Genomic DNA, 22099 nt, shown 5'->3' with positions numbered 1-22099 from the left:
CAAGCAACCAATGACAGTTAAGTCTGCGTTTGTATGAAATAACTGACTTAACTCACTTGTAAGTCCTAGAGTGTTTTTGTTGTTTCTACAGGCTTGAGCAGGTAAACTGTTGCAGGCCCAAACTCCCCTGGTGTGATGTTCCGTACGTCCTGCTTCTGGCTACACACATTGCAGACAAAACAATCAACATTATTTGCGCTAGCACTGCAGGGATTGCAAGTGTGTGTGGCAGCTTACTCACCACACGTCGTCGTTGTCCACCACTCACTGCATCGGCGGCAATGTCCGGTAAGAAATGTTCGCTGAAGATGAAAATATGGAAAGTTATGCCTTATATGCTATAGTAGCTCAGCAATTAGTTTTGAAACACAGCAGCTGTCATGCAGGTGCAAGCTTCATAATTGAAATTCTTTTAAAATTAAAACAGAAAAGATTATGTATATAAAACAAAAATATTTTCCCTCACAGGAAAAAAGGTATTTGTAAATACTTGTCAGTCTAATCTATCGATGTATCTATCTATGTATCTGTATCTATATCTATATATATGCAATTGCAAATGCAATGCAATTTAGAAGTTTCTGAATGACCTGAGGACTGACTTGGAGCCAGTCAAAAGAAGGAGTCATGCCATATCAACTATTGCTCTCCTAAATCTTTCATGGTAAACCCCACGAGAGCTACCTAAAGCACAAAACCCTTTTTTAAATACAGCAGTCGCCACCACTTTTACACCTATTGCCAACAGTGTGCACACTCTGTTAGCGTGAGCAAACACAAAATTTAACGCCCGCGATTTGGTATCTGGTTTATTGTCACTTCAGGGACTGATGTTATATGTCAGAGCAAGAACCCTGTTGATATTAAAAGACAAACCAAGACAACATCATCCAACAGTTAAAGAGCTGCTGCTCACCTCTCTGAACGCCTCACAGTGTTCTGATTTTGGAGCCACTTCCGAGTCTGTTCCCACCTCGCTCGCCCTGGCACCACCTCCGCCTGGTCAACTGAGGTCGCCGCAAGATAACCATGAATCAATTTCACAGGTGACTATTGCTTTGAGATTTGTATCAAACAAAACCCATTTGATAATAGCAGCAAATAAAAATCAAAGCTACTTGTGTAGTAAAGCCAACTAAAAGTGAAAACTGACTTCAGGGGCCATTTTTTTTTTTAAATTCAGGAATACATTGCTCAACGACTCTCCGTAGTGTGTTCTTATGTCCTAAAAGTATATTTTGTCAAAGTGCCTGTCTGTTGTCGTACTAGAGCGGCTCCAACTACCGGAGTCAAATTCCTTGTGTGTTTTTGACATATGTGGCAAATAAAGATGATTCTGATTCAGATTTTTGAGCTACAGTACAGGTATATTCATTCTCTGAAAAGCCATGAAAAATGCTTTTCAATGATATCGATTGTGCTAATTGGGTAACGGAAGATATCTCCGTTTCAAGACCGGAAGCGGCGTTTCAACGTTCGCCTCGGAACAAGGGTGTTTTGTTTACATCACGAGGGACTTTATCACAGCCCCTTGTTGGTTCATATGTGTAATGACGTACATTTGAATTAAATCCAGAGACCCCCAAGTCTTATGATCCCTGATTTAATCTGCTGAAAATCAATCTTTTTCACCTAATCAGTGCTTTATTTGCTCTAGCTCAAAACACGGCTATGCGACTCCCAATCGGTTTCGTGCTGGAGGGTCACAAATTTCTCGGACAAGTTTGTATTTGAAAGACCCCTAGAAAATTACGTGTGGGATATGATTTCTTGAGACTTTTTTGTGGGTCTCCTCATGACAGACATGCCTAACAAATTTCATGATGATTAGTGGAACTGGCTCCGTGGGCTGAATTTTCCGCAAAATCTGGGGTGCACCAATGGCAAGTCATCATGCTGTTCCGCCCACACTCAATAGCAAAAATGCAATTCCCCCCTCCCCCCTGGTAAAAACCCTGAAAGTGCCAATTTGTTCGGCCGAAGAATAAAAATGTGAAAATAAAATATATATATATATTTTTTTAAAAAGCTAGAGGTCCTTCACATCGCTGTGCTCGAGCCCCAACAAAGCATGTGTCACAGTAAAAAGTGACTAAAGATCACCTAAAATGAGAAGCTTGTGTAGTCAAAGCGGCTGGTGTGTTTACTTTTAGCTTAAAGAGCTTTGTGTGTTTGTTATCACGGATCTCCACTTGCTGAAAGACGCGTGACTCTCTCCCCGACTGTTGTGGTTCTCCAATCCGACAGCTTTCTGGAGCAAGGGAGAAATCGTCTGATTTACGACGCGTGTTGAAATCGCTTAATAAGGCTGTAATTCAGAGTAAACATTTGCGTTGTGCTGACAGTAGGGCAGCCGTAGACGGGTGTGGGCTAATAATGGATTCTGACAGGCCGTCGCTGGAACTAATGACGCCTTTATTGCTCGCTTTTGCTGCACCCCAGCGAGGGAAAGTGCTGCAGTTTTCATGGGTTAATTGCCGAGGACCACTAAAAGTGTCAAGTGATGGATGCTCCCCCTCGGGGGTGTACAAGCGGGCCCGGAAATGGATGCTTGTGCTTCCCATTCCAGAGAATGCAGCCGTTGGGAATAACTTTCCGCTACTATGAATAAAGTTTCAATTAAATATGTGTATTTTCACAGTTAAACATTATTAAAATTGATGTAATGGGAATTTTATGCACCAAAGTGGAAGCAAATCATTGCTGGTTTTATGGTAAAGTATAGAGAACCATTGACTGATAGAATAACGCTTGCGGTTCGGGCTTGATTAGATAAAAAAAAAAAATATATATATATATATATATATATATATTTTATTTATTTTTTTTTTTTTTAATTATTAGTCCCACAATGGGGAGATTTGTAATTTGGGGGTTGGGTTAGGTGCTCTTAAGCGCATTAAGTGGGCTCGTCTCTATGCTGAGGAGAAGACCGAATATCAACAGGTCGGGAGGGGGAACAGAGGGTAGCCTGCAGCAAACAAGGGATCAAGAAATGACACGCTTCCCTCCCGCCCGAGATCCTGGTGGGGGTGGTTGGCGGTGCGGGGGTGGCATCAATAAATCCCCCAACAAGTACCTATTTTTGAGCCAGTTCGATCATTAACTATAAATGTACTGTAATAGACGACCATAATACCCCACTGTACTACCATTTGTTTATGATACTGGATTTACACAGAATACCCTATTTCCGCAAATAGCCCACGTGGGTGTTTATTTACTCAATTACAGATATTAAACAATGTCACACAGTAGTAGAGGCTAGACCCAGGACAGAAGTGAGTATTTGCGAGCAACAGTATGGCTTCATACCTAGAAAGAGTACCACAGATGCATTATTTGCCTTGAGGATGTTGATGGAAAAGTAGAGAGAAGGTCGGAAGGAGCTACACTGTGTCTTTGTAGATCTAGAGAAAGCCTATGACAGAGTACCCTGAGAGGAACTGTGGTACTGCATGCGGAAGTCTGGAGTGGCAGAGAAGTATGTTAGAATAATACAGGACATGTATGAGGGCAGCGGAACGGTGGCGAGGTGTGCTGTAGGTGTAAATTGTGCTGCTCGACGGAACACTAACATGGACAAGATCAACATTGTGGAGCGACAACATGTTGGACTCTACTGGAACACAAATCATTGTTAAAGACGCCGTCTCCACATGACGCAAAATCATCTTTAAATCTGCAAACTGGGTGGAACCAGAATGTCACATTGCTCTTCCAGGAACACAAACATGGAATCACACAACATTCTGGTGTCATGAGTCTACTTAAATGATAACCCTGATGAAAGACGTTCTCTCCACACCACATAAGATTTGGGGCAGACTGGCAAACCCGTAACACAAACATGAACGCATACAATATTGTGGAGGGACCACGTCACCGACTCGGGCACACTTGACAACAGGAATCATCCAAGGAATGTTTTTTCCCTTTACAACATAACATCTCGAGGCTCGTTACCCCCCACTTCTTCCATCCTCTTCCCCGTCTCTCCGTGTAAGCTGATACCCGTTTCAAGTGGGTTACTCATGTCCAGCACATCCACACAAAGAGCCTGGATAAAATAAACACGGCGCGTCAGATATCTTGGAAAGAATCTGTCATGGCTTTTCGGGGCTAATCACCTCCAGAAGGGCCCGGACTCGAAACCCCCTGAAACGTTAACCCCTGTTGAGGAGAGCGTGTCGGGCCGAGCCAGGCCTGGCTGCCTACACAGGCCTGGGGCACTGGGCGGAGATCCGGACAAGGAAGAGGAGGAAGAGGAGGAGGGTGGGGTGCCTTCCACAGGTCAAGGCCAGGAGTGTGCCAGGGAAGGTCGGCACAGATCCATTAAGGATCACAGCACCGGGAGCCAGTCATTGACACGCCGTTGGCTTAGTACAGTGATTCCCAACCACGGTGCTGAGAAATCATCCAATTTCACTTAATTGGTCAGACATTTATTAGCTACAAATTATGTACAGCGGAACCTCGATAGCATGGACTAATGGGGGAGGGGGTGGAGTCGTCCGATATGGCCAATTGTCCGTTGAAAGACATTTTTTTTAGAGGCCATATGCACCCATATTGCTGTACAGTACAAAATTATGGTTTTGTAGGTTTTCTTCGTGGCCTAAAATGCCCAACTAAGTTACTGTAAAGAAATACTTAAAAAAAAAAAAAACTTGAAAATGTTTGAAAGTTTCACATTCTATCCAAACTTGTCATGGTGACATTGTTGACGTACAGTACTCATCATCGGCGAGCCGCGTTCCTGAGCCCCGAGGAATTAGTACGCTTCCTAGTTCCAAATCTGTTCCCAAAGGCGAACGACTTGACAAAAAAAACTTTACTGTACCAAAAATAGCATGTTCCAGACTTGTGTTTTGTATTCCTCATCATTATTTCAGTACCACGGTGCCTCGAGATATAAGTGACCCGGCTTACGGGTTTTTCGAGATACGAGCCGAGCCAAGACTAATATCATTGCAGCTTATTGAGTCACTGAGAATAGTGACAATGTGCATACAGACAAATGAAAAAGAGTCACCCTTCTTCGTTTGTCAGTATGACTGGATTATACTACCCCAGGTGGCCAAGGCAAGCACACAGGAAGGAGCAGCAAAATTCATTGAATTGAAGCATTAAATCATGATGCACAAACTGTTTAATTCTTTACATTCTATTTAATTATGTTATTACTCTGTTTTTATAAAGTACAATATTATAGAGCGCTATTTTCCTTCTTAAAAACACATTACCTCAGTTATTATTGATTTTTGGGGGGAGGCTAGAACAGATTAATGGCAATTCATTTCATTAGGAAAGGATGATTTGAGATACGAGTATTTTGAGTTACGAGTGTGGTCACGGAATGAATTAAGCTCATGTCTCAAGACACCACTGTATAGGCACTTTTTGCAACATTTTTGTTTAGTGGAGTGCCGTCAGATTATTCTAACAAAATATATGCCTTAGCTCTATAAAGGTTGGGAACTACCGACTTGTGTGAAGAGTGGGGGGCAAAACTGTCCAAAGAAATACCGTACAAATGACCCCCAGGGTCATCTTCTTTTAACAGCCCTGTTGAAATCAGTCGGTTTTGAGGGGGCTGCACTGTCTCAATACCCCCCACAATGTGAACATTTTATTTGCTGCCTGTCACGTACACACAAAAGCAACAGGTGGCACCATTAAGTGGACACTCTTATGCCTAGATGACCTTCTGAGCATTGCTCCCTGGATGAGATAATAAAAGCCTACTCACACAACCCTACCACTCATTACTCTCTCTTCCCTCCAGCTTCTTCTCCCCCTTTCAAGTCTGGCTGCCGATGTCACAAAGTCAAATCATCTCTCCACCTCAGGGCAGGCCAAGGAGGACAAGGGAGAAATGTTTCTCTTCTTGAACTTCCTCAGAGCATTTTATGTTCATGTTGCCGGATCTTTGAGTAAAAGTCTAAAGTCTGAAGCCCCTTTTACACCAAAGGCTGGTCTTTTCCTACCACCGCTAATGCCGCTAGCCTCATACATTCAACATTCATACAAGCGGCAGCGGGACCATGGAATGGCGGCGAGGAACAAGGGCAGCGACACAAAGTGAACCTTCATCTACAGATTATTGTCCAATAATGTGTGGACAACAACTGTGTGCTAACGAGGACTTTATTCATCAAAAAAGTAAGGCAACATGCATATTATCCCACCAACCAACCAATATTTTACAATATGCATGTACATACATATGAGTACATAATATACATAGTGTGTACAACATCAAGACACAAGATAAAGCTTTGTTGGACTGTCAGTGTTAAGTAAATAGTCTAAAATTTTCAGAATTGATTTATTCTTTTAAGCATTATTATTAATTTGTGCAATTGCAAAGTCTTCTTTTTAGTGAGGTTAGTACAGAGTCGTGACCATGAATGCAATTGTACTAATAATTTCTTAAAGAGGCTAAACCAATGGAGTATAAAGACGCTAAATATGAACTAATCACTAAAACTTAATGGATTATATCATGAATATAAGTGGGCAGTACAAGTTCCAAGAGGGCCACCACAACTTGGCTCATGGTGGCCTGAAAAAGCCAAAAAGGCTTAACGTCGGATCCCAAAACGACTAAATTAATGCAACAAATACGACAGAAGTCTTCATCATGTAAATGCTCGGGGGCTAAATTTCAGAACGGAGCGGGCCATATGGGTCCCGTGGGCCATACTTAGCCTACCCTGCTTTCTTTTCTTTTCTTTTTCATTTAAAAAAAAATTGCAAAGCATTAACAGATAACAGTGAGGCAGGGAAATAAATGAACAAATATAGATTTGGGATTGTGACTGTGTGTGTGGGTATATGTTTATCAATGTTGATGAACTAGTGGAGGGGGATGACGTGCACATTCGAAAAAAATCATGATGCAAACCATAATAAGAGTGGGAATAATTATAAAAACAGTAGTTATACTATTGATAATAAAAACGAAAAACAAATAATAGGAATACAAATATTGGAAAAGAATGAATATAGCGCATAACTTATATATCATATTATTACAATAGTGAATAAGGTCAATCTCTGTGTAGGCCCACCCCTGCTTTAGACAATGACACAAATGGACATAACCGTAACCTGCGTGTCTTACCCCTTGTAGCACTTATGCTGGGCCGTGCCAGCCTGTTTGGAGCTTCCAGCTGGAAGGTTGTAAGTGGCTGATTTCTCCAGGCCTCCAGATGCCCTGACGGACCAACAGAGGGAGAGTAGAAGGAGGTTAAGCCAGGCCTAAAAAAGCAGAGAACCGCAGCCTCACTTCTGGGAAGTATGAGAGCACGGCTCTGGTTGCCACCACGAGTTATAGTCGACAAAGACCTGGCCGGGGTTGGGGCGGGATGACAGGAAGACATGCCGATCAAAGGGTTGGACTACTGTTGGCGCGGCGGTGCAGGGCCACGTCAACTGGGACCGCACGAAACCCAGACGACGACACGAGACTTGTCCTTTTCCCCAAATAAAGCTCAATAAGAAGCGACTGAGTCTGGCCTCTGCTGTGCGTTATGGCTCATTAGCACACGCGAGCTGAAAAGGTGCTCTGCTGTCAAATCGCGGCCCAAGGAACACAGAGGGCCATCTAACCAAGCAACAGTTTAGATTTTTTTTCTTTTTAGGAAATGCGGTCAGCAGTATTTGGTGTTAAAAGAGACATATTATGTAATTTCTTTCCACAAAACTAGTCAAAATAGCTCAAGAATCAAGCATTACAGCTCACATCTACCTTCCTTTTACACCACTGTAAGAACCAGCCGGTTCTAAGTGAGCTGTCCTGTCCTAAGCTTATGAAATCCTGCTTATATATTCCACTCGTGAGAGTAATCAGAGCACGCATACTTATTACATAGCTTAAAGTGCCTGTAAAGGGACCAAAAAAATGTCTTGTAAATTTGGCACACCACAGAGAAGACTGTTTTTAACAAGCCTGCCAAATTTCATTGAATAAAAATAAATCACCATGTATGTAAAATAAGGCTCTAAAATCATGAAACACAAGGCCCGCCCTCGAGCTGCAGGATTGTGCGGGCATGTCCGCTGAAGGCGCTGGAGACAAGCCCTTAACCTGGCAATCAAATACCTTTGTTCGCACCCTATGCGCTCGACTATCTGTAGTTTAATAAACAGTTAACTTTCCCTAAGTGTCTCTGTTATGTGAAGACTTAGACGCTTGCCGCAGTTGAGCAAACTCCTTAGTTCGGTAGCTCGTGGATTAGCGAACATAATAAACAGTTAACTTTCCCTTAAAGGTCAGAAGACAAAGATGTTATGGGGTCAGTTAAAATTCAGATTTGCATTGTTTATATGTTATGTAATACATGCAAGAAACCTCCAGCAAGTTTCCAACCATAGTTTAGCTAAAAATGAGGTTTTTATGACGCATATTGTGTCATCCCCGAACATACCCAAAGCTCAAGACATCGGGGTGTGGTTACTCCATCCACCGCAAGGGCTACCAGAAGTGACGTTGCAATTGCCAAACACAGCGCGCTACACACTATACGCAATGGCGCACAACGTGTTGGAATATGTGGAGGAGGAGGTTTTCGACGTACAGGAGCACCCGACTGAACTTGGCTTCGTCGAAGTGTACGTTTGAGCCGATCAGACAGTGACGACGACGAGCAGCCAAGCAGCAGCTGTTCAACAGAAAAAGAGAGTGGCCACTGGCTCGATGTGACGGTATGTCAAAAGCATGTCGTTTTATACAGTCATGGCTTGAAACAATGGCACCTCAGGGGTGCCAATATATACGTATTATATATTCATATATGTTTGTGACACGCTTTTACATAGTATGCAGCATTCCTATATATTGTGTGCCCCTCGCTCGAGTTGCGTTACAACACGCCGCACACGTCTTTGCCGTGTGTTTGTTGGCTTGTCATATAGGCAAAAGTACAGACGTCAGTACTGAAAACTACTGCGGGTCTTTTTTTTCTACTCCCCATTGCATAGTAACCATAATAGAGTCGTAGGTATATAGAAGGAAATGCTCACCTCTGGTCTGCGCCACTTCGCTGCTGCAGCGTGGCGGCTGCGAGATTTAGTTCTGTTGCTGGCGGTGGAGGTCCCGATGGCCGTATGAAAAATAGTTGGCACCGCAGCTGGTTTCAGCTTCTGCCTCCGTATCCAATGCTTTCTGCTCAGCTTTTTTCAAAACACGCCGGTTCGAAGTGATCAGCACAGTTTGGAACGCTTGCTAGGCACCCATAGCTGACCACCTTTCTTCACCTGTCGATTGACTTTCCCTATCCACTAGTCACGTATTCCTTCTTCACTTGGAAAGCCAAAAAAAAAAAAAAGAAAACTCCTGCCGCTGCCTGAACCATTTGTACAACCAAATGCCACACAATAAACCATCGTTAAATCAGCCGACAACAAATATACAAGGACGGGAACAACCGGATGGAACAATAGCACACAACGCAGAATAAACAGGATGTTTGGCTTGTGTGACGTCACAGCGCCGGAAAGAAACGAAGACCGGAAGGCGCGGGATGTAAAAAGCAGAAGGCGCATTCTGCATCATATTTATCGATTTAACTGCTGTATATCTGCTAAATAATCACTTTGAAATGGCAGTGGTGGTTTGTTAAGGGGTTCTAGAGTTATCAAGAAACATTTTAAAATCTTTGTCCTCTGACCTTTAAGTGTCTGTTGTGTGGATCTACGCGCGCCATTATGGAGCAAGTCTGTGGAGTATTAGATGGACCCAACGATGGTCCGCTGGTCCCACTACCGGCTAATAAGTACTAGTCACTAGTAGCAGGCTACTTCGCAGTGGAGCCGTCCAACAAGCCATGTGCCCGCTGCGTGCGCTGTGCATGGGTCAGCACAACAAAAACATTGTCGCCCACAAAACACATAACACTTAAGGGAAGATGCTTTTTTCGGGTTGGATGCGCAGCTTGATGGCTAACTGCATGATGCAGTGGTAGCAATGGGCTAAGCTATTATTACTAAGTAACTCACAATTCCACTGAATAGCCACAGACGGTGCTCGGTACTTATATAGTGGAGGAGGGTCCACTCATGCTGTTCCCTGGTGCCACCCCTTTTAGCACCACCCTAAAAATCCAGACAACTGAGATGGTGAAAAACTGCTTAATGCTATAGCTTAACCGTTCAGTTTCCAACACTTACCTTCGAACATATTTAATGTATTTGGGGGAAAAACACACAAAAATGACTTTACAGGCACTTTCAATGTTACACACCTGGGCTTTTCTGCTTGGACGTCATCTTCTGGGCTCTCCTCAGCATCAGCTCAGCCGTGTGCCTGTTAGTGAAGCCCCTGAAGGCATAAGATGACCCCAAAGTCTTTTGCGAAAAGAGCGTTCAGTCTGATTTTAAATTAACATGAGACTGTGAATAATGGGAGATTTCAGCACGTAAAGTTCAAATGGAAGAATGGAACCACATGCGACTCCGCAAGTTGAAGATGTAGACACGAGGGTAGAACTAAGACACAATTGTACAAAAGGCGTATAAGAGCAACACTGGTATGAAATTTTTTTTTTTTTTTTTTTAAAACACGAAATGAGAATACTCAAAATCTTATGGGAATTACAACACGTAATATTTTCAGGGAAAAACAACAGTCTTGTAATTGTAAACCTTGTAATATGACGCAACAAATATATTATGCCCATAATATGCCTTTTTTTTCTTCTGTCTCGTCTTTTTGTCCAGAGGAAACAAACCGTTATTCTCCTAAGATTTCTACGTTCTCTCTTGGGGGGGAAAGAAAATATTCTTGCAAAATTAAAAGTTAATTTTCGTAAGATTTTACTTTTTAGCTTGAAAATATGACTTTCTATTATAAGAAGAAAATGACTTAATCTCTTTCTGGGAAAAATAAAATTATTCTTCTTGAAAAAATTTGTTTTAATCATAAATGTGACTTTATTTTTGTAAGATTCTCCATTTTCTCCCTGAAAAATACAACTATTCTGGTATGAGTTTTCTTCTCGAAAGAAAATTTCACTCTGTTCTCAAAAGATCATAAGGTTCCTCAGTAAATTCCACTTTATTTTCATAAGACTGCACTTTTTTTCTAAAAACTTAAAGCTTTATTCTCATAACATTTGAACTTTTTCTGAAAAAAGAAAAGCACTCTATATTACTGCTTCTTATGAGTGACCATGCTTAAGCAAACCCACAAAACAGCCATTTTTAAAAAATGCATGAAATACACATTGTTAATCTTCATCGTGACATTCATCAGACAATTTACCATTCCTCCAGAATTCTTTCGGATCTCTCATAGAAGTCACTTGCCACAGACGTTGAAGGAGATTTGCTCCTAAAATACAAAATAATGCATGATTATTATTTTTTTAATCATATTCTCATTTGCAATTCTAGACATGATGGCCATAAGTCATCAAATCAAGGATGATGATTTGATGATGATGATGGGGTAATGTAGACTGCTACGTTACCTTCAGGATTTAGCCAACACCTGGCTAGCTAGAAGTTGGAGGTCTTACCTGCTGGATTTCTGTGGTAAAAGCCTCTTGTCCTCGTGTTCTTTGATTTCCCAGGCTTGCGTGGGCCTCCGTGTGGGCAGAGGTGGAAGAACCCACTCGGAATGTTCCGGACAGAAGCCTGGGATCTAGAATGCAAACAATACTTACTAAAGCTAGGCGTAAAAGCAGCTGGGCCATTTCAGCCGGACCCGAACGGCTCACATGATGTACAGCGCAATCGAGCCGGCCAGCCAAAGTAAAGATTCAACGGGAGGTAAATGAAGGCAGAGAAAACACAGCATTGTGAAAAATGACATCAGACTTCAAGGAAAACAGGCCAGTGTGTTTTTCCAGAGAGCACATTTAAAGATCAATCAGGGACAGACTGAGAGGAATCCCCTGAGGGCGACGATAAGCGCCATGACAAAGAGACGGCGAATCACTCCTCTGAACGAAATGGACGCGACATAGTCAAAAGGAAAGAACTGAGAGAGTACTACGCATTTATTAGGGGTACGACACCTTTATGTCAAATATGGTTTAGCATTTGTTTTTAATAATACTCAGTTAGGATTTTGTTGGTTTTTTTACTTTAATTTCTTCACCTGTTTTGTGGTGTCTATTTGAGGTGTGGCATTTATTTGTCTAAGTGGATGACATCCACCCCGATCTGTTTGTTCGAGCTATCTCTCGTACACTACAGAAGCTGTGGGCTTTTGTTTAGGCAACCGCGAAGATTGCCAAGCATTTATTAGGAGTACAGCATTTATAGGTGGTGAAGGAACAAACACGGTCATTTATTTCCTCAACTGCAGAGAGTACCGGGAATTTATTAGGGATACAGTTCCCTTTATTTGTACAAATGCATTTTTAACAATACTGAATAATATCATATCATCATCATATCACTATATTAGATATTGTATTGATAATATCTTTTTTTTTTTTAAATCACCAGCTTTTTTCCAAAGGCAGAAAAAGTGCTGTTTATTTAAGGTGTGTGGTTTATTTTTTCAAACTGGATGACAAATCAAATAGGCATTTTCGTATATATTACCAAGAGAGTTGGGCATCGTTTGAATTTGAGCGATTCCGGTCCCTTATTTCGATTCCGCTTCCAAACGATTCTCGATTCCAATTCTTTTAGGGTGCTGGGTCAAAAAAAAGTTTGCATGATTGAAATAAAGCGTGTCCAAATAATGAACATCCATTTTCTTAGCAGCCTGTAGCATCGACTAAAATGAACATTTGACTCGGTGTTCTTTATAACCAGTTTCAATATCAACCCTATGAACTAAAAGGCAATGTGTGTGGAATTAACCCAATTGACTTAATATTCATTAATTATTCCAACTTATTAAACACCTAACCTACAATTCCATTACAACATGCTGGCAATTTTTTGACTTGAGTTCGTTGTCACATTTCTGTGGGGCCAATTATATATTACTCGTGCACTCACTGGAGTAGTCTCGCCACGCTGCACTATTTGCATATCTGTTGTTGACCAATACTGGCCACTCATGCCAGAGTAGCATCTGCTCCATTTGCACACTGATTGAGGAGTAGCTGCAATATTTGCACAATCAACATTGTCCCAGATTATCGCGCTACTCGTCACTTTAAACTCCTAGACGTCTCGGCGCCCTTTGCACAATGGTCATTGTACCGGACTATTGTAATATTAGTCATTCAAATTGCTCTAAGTGCTAGAGGACTGTGCATCTTTTGCACAATTGTCAAAAAAAATAAATGTACCGGCATTACCAGATAACTATTAACCCTTTATTGCTCAGTGACTGTTTGTTGTCAATGTCTTTATATCTCCAAAGTGTTCTCTGTCAATTGACTGTCTGTTGTCGTACTAGAGCGGCTCCAACTACCGGAGACAAATTCCTTGTGTGTTTTTTGGACACACTTGGCAAGCAAAGATGATTCTGATTAATGTTTCAGCTAAAAGTAAAATAGACCATTGTTAAAATCATTATTTGGGACTGTTTTATCACGTCAAATTGTTTATACGTGCAAGTTTTAACTTGACTTCCTGTTTTAAGATTATATCCTTTTATTTTGAAGGGTACGCACCGGAACGTAGCATTTTGGCACGACAAGTAACTTCACACGACACCTGTGATTTATTTATTTATTTATTTAATTTTTTTAGTGAATGGAACCAAATGCTATAAAACGTTGATTCCTTTCTTTACCCACCGATGAGGCACAAAGTTAGTGTTTATGATACTGTGAGACAACGTTTATGTGAATTTTGTCCCAATTCATTGTGATGTAAAGTTGCTACTGTGAAGTTTTAGCTCAATGTTAATCTTTTTTTTTTCTGTCATCGGCTCTAACTTTGGTTTGAAGACTAAAATAAACACTAAAAACCATCAGTTGCAACAGTGCAACCCACCGTTTACTTTGTTAGGTCTCTCAATGTTGGCATAGATGTATTTTATTATTTCAATCACCCAATTGACTGAGAGTTGACTTCACTGAAGCTCCGCGCGGTGTAGGCTGAGGCTTGGAGTGCATCAGACGCGACATCGTGAAAGCCTCCTTTGCACAATATCATCTTAGTGTTGCACTGAGGCGACTGGTCATTAAATTTAACATTGTTAAGACACACTTTTGTCTGCCACCGCCGTTGGGCACAAGCATGTCTTCGTGCGTGTTCGTCTTCGTTGGTTTTCACCGCTTCTTCGTTGGTTTTCGCCACTACTTCTTCGGGGTCGGCGGACTAGGCAACGAAACCGGGGACCAAAATGTTTTAATTTGAACGAGACCGAGAGAACCGGAATGTTAGTCCTTGTTCCAATCGGTTCTCGATGCCCAACTCTAATCGTCACCCCTAAATCCCGATGCTAGATGGCTACATGTTACTCGTCACGTCACATAAATGTCACATTTAAAAAAAAGTAGTGAAATTTGATCATGCACTGTGTGCTACCTTACCCGTCGAAATAATGGCTGCTTGGACACTGAGGACCATCCAGTAGGAGAATCCTCACATAAAGTCCAGCCTTGCTCCAGCATTGCCTTTTTACATGGATAGAAAATACATTTACTTTGTTATTTTTGGGCAGAAAAAGAGCAAGGTGATTTATGACTGGTTCAAATGACTATAAAGCTTTATCGAGTAGTCTGATGAAATTCAGAATCAATTAATTCAACTTATACGCTCTTTTGACCCTGAAAGGCCACTGTACTGCCTGGTTAAGGTATAAATGGACATCACGGGCTAAGCTAAAACAAAAAAACAATACAAAAAACATATACTGTTTATATAATGATAATGTAACACCCAAGGATAATTCCGAATTAAATCATCACATAATGAGCACAACGTCTTCGCTTTTTTTCCCTTTTACAGACATGGTACTTCCTGGTTCTTGGCTAAGGTATGTACAGATCTCACTGATCTACAAAATAACATTTAGCCAAGTAGCTTGACACAGTTTAGATTAAAATCTACATTCAATTAGATAAAATTAACTTTCAAAATAGTATGCCATTATTTTTTATCTTGGAACAGACAAAATGTGAGCCTGTTAATTTTGGACAGATTCGAATGTGTCATGGGTGTGTGTGTGTTTCGGTTGTTGTTCTCCCCCCCCCACCCCGGTCTCGTACACACCTGCTCCTGAGAGCATCTTCACCACCTGTGCCTCGTTCACCCTAATTACCCCTTGCATTTAACTTCGTGTCTCATTCTTTCTCGTCGCCAGTTCGTTGTACCTTGTCGTCGCGTTCCAGCATTCCTTGTTTCCACGTCACAGACTCACAGTAAAGACTAGACCCTGTTCCGATTATTGACCTCGCCTTTTTGCCTCACGTTTTTGGATATTGTTGCCTTTTTTGGATTGCCTGCCTGTGTACCGACCTCTGCCCGTATATTAAACCTCTCTTTTTGAAACTGTCCATTTGTTTTGGAGTCGTGCATTTTTGGGTCCTATCCTCTGTTCCGTTCATGACAGAATGACTATAAAGCTTTGTTGATGAGTCAGATTAAATTAATATGTTCAACTTGTATGCTATGTTGACCCTTATAGGCCACTGTACTTCCTCATTAAGGTATGTATGGACCCCACGGGCTAAGATTAAAAAATAAAAAAAAAAAACATTGTTTACCTTTTATGAAAGGTGATTTTTGAAGAATTCAAATGAGGATGTGGAAGACCGCATAGCTTTACTAAATAGTCAGATGGCTTAGTGCAGGGTCCATGAAGAATTCAGGGATTCAAATGACTATGTGGATGGCCACATAGCTTTATTAGTTCGTAAAATAGGATACTGTTGCATTCAAGAATAATTAAGGGATTCATTTAACTGTGCGGAGGGTTACATAAAATATTGAAATAGTCTACTTTTGTGTCCAAGACTTATTCAGGGATTCAAAGGACTATGCAGACTGTCGCATAGCTTTATTTTTTGCTTTGAGTGTTGGATTTTGTTTTTGGTCCTGTACTGTGATTGGCCCTTTTTTTTTTTTTTTTTTTTTTTTTTTTGCGGGGGTGTGTCATACCAAAAAGTGTACACACACACACACACACCTCATCCAGGACAAACTCCTCCACGTCAACCACCTCAAAGGCATTGTCGTCGCCTTGCAGGGACGTGACAGCAGCAAGAGCGGCTGCTAGCCTCCTCCTCAAGGTGAAGCCTCTCCATCGCGCCTGGATGTGGAACGCACACAAAACATTTTTTTTTAAATGCTGCATGGATCATGCCGCTAAAATACTGTGCGCTATCCCAAATGGGAGATAAAACATGTTAAACTCTGCGTGACTTTGGGCTGCTCTAAGACAAATGGAGCTCCAGTGCGCCTCTAAATCCTGAGTCCCTGTGGGAATGAGGGGGGGGGGGGACTACTACTACCACACTTCTTTGGAATCTGATAAATCACTCTTTACCTTCCCAACACATGGACGCAGACATGCGCAGAAACAAAAAAACCAACATTCTTATGAGTTTATAAGACTATTTTTTAAAAAAAAGTAAAGAAAAAAATTTTCGAAGACAAAAACAACTTCTGTAAAAGTACTTTTTTGTGTAAAAATACAACTTTACTCTCATAAAATTATGATTTTTTTTCCTCGGTAGAAAAAATAAGACTAGTCTCACAAGATTGTCTTTTTTCTAAAAAAAAAAAAAAAAAAATTACTTCAATATTGTTAGATTAAAACTTGATTTTCATAAATTTACAACTTTTTTCACAAACATACAACCTTAATCTTGTAAGATTACAACTTTTTTAATATAAAGACATACAGCTATTCTTGTGAGAATAAATGTTTCTAAAAAAAAAAAACATCACAACACAACTTTTAAAAAATAGCACTAATAAAATTGACTTTCTCCAATAAAAAAAGATTTTTTTTTAAACAAAATATTCTACGATTCTGACTGTTTTCTACAAAAAAATACTTCTATAAGATTGAAACTGATATGAAAACTGCTTAGTTGTGTTTGTTTGCTTTGGGATCCACCATCAGTGTTTTTCCTCACCCTGACAATTACATATTTTTCTTAAAAAACTACAACCTTATGAGGATGGTTTATTTTTTTCGTACAAATACTACTATTATTCCACCCAATACTACTATTATTACACACACATGCACACACACGCAAGCACACTATCATCCGTACCTCACAGGACTCATTTGACACGTTTTGAATAATGGATCTGCGGGAAGTGTTGAATTGCACGCTTTTCGCAATAAAAGCCCCGTGGAGGATTAGTGCACCGAGGCTACGCGGCACGTATGAGGCCCACAAGATAGCCAGTGAAGAACATGAAACATTAAAAGTGAAATAGTGGTCTATAATACTTAACCAGTAAGCCATTTTCTTGTGTGTTTCATTTTCAAATGATGCAGTCATTGGCTATAACTTGAGGGGGTATGCAGGGGAGGGCTATGGACCAACTCTATGAGGATGTTGAAGGGGATGCGTGACAGGCTGGGAAAGGCTGCTTTATTATACCGTTTACCTGGATGATAGTTGCCGCATGATGCTGAGCAGGATTGGTCCTCGTCACAGCAGACTCAGATTTCCCTCCATCTGCTGCTTTTCCTTCCCCATCTTCACACGTAACAGAGGCCCTAATGACAAAAGGGTAAAAAGAGAAACTTCATTTATTTTTGTTTGTTATGCTATTATGAATTTTATGCAAGACAAAAAGTACGACACTATTTTTGACACAAACGGCAAAAAGATCAAATTCAGCTAAAAAAAACAGGGGGGAAAAATGCTTGTCACATTTGACTAAGACCATACAATGTTTTATTTTTTGTAACAGGTGAGTACTTCCATTTTGATTGTAATGGCAAACAGAGAAAACAATTTCAGGTACAAAGCATGAAATAGTTTTTTTTCCCTTTTATATGATAGCAGACCACTGCTTGTTTCACAGCGGACGACACAAAACGACAGGGCTGTACCATTTGCTATTCTTAAGCAGGGGCAACAGAATCCATTGTGACTCAATACAAAAATACAACTCAATCAATCTAAAACATATGTGTGTATTTGTGTTTGATTGACTGTCATTATGCTATCAGGCCACTTCAGAATCAGAAACAGAATCAGAATCATCTTTATTTGTATGTCCAAAAAAAACACACAAGGAATTTGTCTCCGGTAGTTGGAGCCGCTCTAGTATGTCAATAGACAGAGAACACTTTTGAGACATAAAGACATTGACAAAAAAAAAACAGTCACTGAGCAATAAAGTGTTGCTAGTTACTGGTAATGCCAGTACATTTTTTTTTTTGACAATTGTGCAAAAAGATGCAGAGTCCTCTAGTACTTAGAGCAGTTCGAATGACTAATATTGCAATAGTCCGGTGCAATGACCATTGTGCAAAGGGCGCCGAGACTTCAAGGAGTGTATGCGGTATATAAAGTGACGAGTAGCGCGATAATCTGGGACAATGTTGATTGTGCAAATGTTGCAGATACTCCTCCATCAGTGTGCAATCAGTACTGCTGGTTCACGATACTAAAATGACAGCACTGTACCATTTTTTAGTCTTTCATTGGGATTCAAATAACAAAAATACAGAATGTATCCCTAAAATAGAGTGGTACCTTGACTTCAGAACGCACCAGTTTATGAGTCCTCACAACGTCCACTCAGCATCCTGCCTCTCACTCAATATTTGAGATATGATTAAATGGAGTTTTGAGCTCAGTCATGGAATGAATTCAACTCGTAGGTCAAGGTACTACAGTACTAAAAAAAAATTCTTGGGTGAGGGGAAAGGGCAGGTTGTCCCATTGTGACTGAAAAATATTTTATCCTAAATTGTCTTTTTTTGTGTGGAAATCAGTAGTGTTTGCATCATGCCACTAATAAACTGGGATCAAAACACTGTGCATTTTCATGCTTGGTGGAGGTAACAAACTCGACCTGAATTACCTTTTAAGGTCCCAGACTTGATGGTGTGACGACATTTGTCCACTGCTACTTGTTTCCTTCACCGCTGATACTTGAACATCACAAAATGGTGTCGCAATGCCCCTGTCGGAAGCGATGGATGAAACCTCGACAAGAGTTTCCTCCAAGGTTGTCCGCCAATCGGATGTTTGTCCGACGTGGGCGCGTTCCAGGGCGCGTCGCTGCACCTTGGCCAGGCCCAATGCCTCCATCAAGTGTCGGCAAGTAAGTTTGACGGCGTCCAACAAGTGCGAAGGTTTGCTGTTGACAAATCACATTGTCCACAGCGTTGACACATATTAGCACCCAACACTATCATGTCCAATTGACACTAATTCCGGCACAGGTGTTTATCATGACAGGACACACATAAAGTTGAGAACATACTATACGTATACCTATAGTATACCACTCACATTTTTTTTAACCTTTCCTGATAAAACCCACCCATTTTTTTATTTTTAATCCTGGCTTGTGCCCGGCAGTGGATGGGGTACAGACATGGAAACCAACCCACGCCGTCTGCACAAAAGGCAGCAGCATGTACCACTACCTTACTAGTGCCAGTGTACAGCTTAAAAAACAATGTAAATTTATTGTTCCCTCAAAATAACTCAACACACAGCCATTAATGTCCAAACTGCTGGCAACAAAAGTGAGTAGACCCCTAAGTGAAACTGTCCTTATTGCACCCAAATAGTCCTTTTCCCAACTCACACGTTACCGGAGGTTAGTGATAGTCTAGGTTGTGTTCCCATTTACCTACATTCAAATTCCATCACTTCCGAAGTAACAGAATCCCATTGTAAACCGAGGACCTGCTTTACTCGTAATAGTGGTGACTAACATAAGCCTCCATGTAATTTATTGTGGATCTCCAAGCGAGGGTCCAGCACATAATGTCTCTTTCATTGAGGGTATTTAGTGGCTACAAAGCCACCTCAATGAAAACTTAATGGCTCTATTAGCAGCGTGTCTCTGATCCCCCTTTTCTGTCCTCCAGCCTGGGGGGCTTTTCTCGGGTAGCCAACCGGTCACCTGTAGACCACGTCCTTCTCTACAAAGACCTGCCTCTTCCCTCATAGTGGGACAAAGAGGGAGAGGAGTCTGCAAGTCCAAAGGGATTACGACCCCAGTAACCCTCAGTCTTTTACCTGCTGGTTCAGTCCAGGGTCACTGGGAGAATGTAAACCACTGCTCCTCCCAAGGTTTCTCCATTAAAACTGGGAGGAGAAGTTTAACATAACAGGACATACAAAAAAAGACTCAGGGACCCATGTTGAAAATTTAACATTTGGTTTGAAGCAGCCATTTTGAGAGCGAATTCCCAGGCTTTTACTTTGACTAACTCTTAACAGGGAATTCGCCCAAATGAGTACCAATCAGGACCAGGGCTGATGGGTGACAAATGGCAAAGCCTTTCCCCCTAAAACATCTAATGTAGGTGGAGCATGGCGACAAAGTTTGAAAGTTTTTTCAAGGATTTTCAAAAAGTTACAAAAAATTAACCCAGACACCCGTTTCACCGATCAGCACAAAATTAGGGGAACATGTCTATCATAGTGGATGCACGAAAAAGTTTCTAAAAACCATGGCCAAAATTAAACCGGAAGTTTTCTATTTTGGGTTGAAGCAGCCATTTCAACGTGATTCCAGGACTCGTACTTTGGAAAACTCATACTAGGGAATTCATTTGAATGAGCCCCTCTTGGAAGCTGGTATTCTAGACAGATGGACGATGTTAAATTATGATTATTTTTTTTGGTCTACACCTAATTTGGGTGGGGAATGGTGTCAAAGTTGAATGATCATTTTGAGGACTTTCCATGATAAAGGAAAATCTGAAGAAAAAAAAAATACCCCTCAACAACAGTTTCTCTCATCAACGTGAAATTGCCTGGACATTTTCTATCTAAAGAGGATGCATGAAAAACTTTCAAGGACCCACTTTGAGAGCATGGCATCAAGTTTTGACCATTTTGAGGATTTTTATAACGTTAGAAATAAAACATATCACCCCCAGACAGCATATACACAAAAATATTGATTTGAAGCAGCCATTTTGGGTCAATTCCGGGGCTCCTACTAGGGTCCAAACGTGCGAAATGCTCATGCACCTCCACCGGTACGGGCACCAGAGTTTGGGAATTTTGGGTCTATTTTTCACGAGAACAGCCTTTTTGTGAACCTTACGCCTTCCAGTTTTACAGGTCTTCACTGTATTTTTCATGTATCTGTCCAACATATTGGATCACTTTGCTGCAGTCTTGCGTGCATAGAGTTTTAAAAGTAAAAGTGATATTGTCTACAAGCGCTCTTTCATCCTACGTCCTGTTGGGAAAAGTTGTGAAACCATACCCCCGCAAGACCCCATGGTTCCTCCACCTTTGCTGGACGGGTGTGTGGGCAATGCGCTCAACCTCGCCTAAGCCTTGCAGTGACACTGGGTCAGGCCAGGGGTTAAACAGCGGCGCTGGTCCCTGCGAAGACCACAGACTGGCTCATTGTCCAGTAGCCAGAGGGGTGTAGAGGGCACACGGTGAGGGGTGAGTAACGCTACCAGCCCTCCCTCAAGCCATAGCAGTCCTCGGCATGACCCCTGTGAGTCGCCGATGCTACGTTTCATCTTTTGTGCAGCATAATTTTGACGGGACACGAAGACGAGCGGAAAGTTGAACAGTGTTTTAATGCCTTGGTGGTCCGAGGAGCACCGCGGGCCTGCGACGTGGAAGGCCTTGTGAAAATAGATGGACGTTGTCTTAAGGCTCACTACACCCTGTTCATCAGACATAACAAAAAGGTAGCCCTACATTCCTGGCCGGCTTGAGGGTCTCACAAGAAGAGTAAAAAATATAAAGTGTCCTTTGTACCATTCAGTTTGTTTGTTGCTAACTGTGCTATTTGATTTCCTGGTAAAGTCAGCTACAAAATGATCACTTCTTTCTGTAAAAAAGACCTTGCAAAAAAAAAAAAAAAAAAAACTAAAAAACAACAAGAAAACATGAAATGTTTGTACTTGATAGCAACGGGGGGCAGCACGCTACTTGGAAGTAGAGGTGGGAATCGCAGTTCACCCATGATATGACATTGTCACAAGAATATCCAGAGACAGCGATTATGTGACAATTCAGACAAAGAATCTACAATATTTTAT

At 41.3% G+C, this 22099-nt stretch overlaps 1 protein-coding gene across 1 annotated transcript in view; it reads right to left on the bottom strand.

The window, feature by feature from the left end:
* Window positions 1-22099, bottom strand: part of lrriq1 (leucine-rich repeats and IQ motif containing 1) — a 53203-nt gene that overhangs the window by 5584 nt on the left and 25520 nt on the right. Inside the window, exons 15-25 of the mRNA XM_061676478.1 lie at window positions 18928-19206; window positions 17497-17608; window positions 16055-16177; window positions 14457-14540; window positions 11526-11650; window positions 11270-11338; window positions 10251-10327; window positions 7130-7222; window positions 917-1007; window positions 242-302; window positions 57-159 (exon numbers count right to left, since the gene is read on the bottom strand). Coding sequence (XP_061532462.1) covers window positions 57-159; window positions 242-302; window positions 917-1007; window positions 7130-7222; window positions 10251-10327; window positions 11270-11338; window positions 11526-11650; window positions 14457-14540; window positions 16055-16177; window positions 17497-17608; window positions 18928-19206 — 1217 coding nt within the window. The remainder of the gene's footprint in view (window positions 1-56; window positions 160-241; window positions 303-916; window positions 1008-7129; window positions 7223-10250; window positions 10328-11269; window positions 11339-11525; window positions 11651-14456; window positions 14541-16054; window positions 16178-17496; window positions 17609-18927; window positions 19207-22099) is intronic.

This window comes from Phycodurus eques, chromosome 5 (assembly GCF_024500275.1).
Source record: "Phycodurus eques isolate BA_2022a chromosome 5, UOR_Pequ_1.1, whole genome shotgun sequence".
Lineage (NCBI taxonomy): Eukaryota > Metazoa > Chordata > Actinopteri > Syngnathiformes > Syngnathidae > Phycodurus > Phycodurus eques.
The sequence above is the reverse complement of the archived record's forward strand: the minus strand, read 5'-3'. Positions and strand labels throughout refer to the sequence as shown.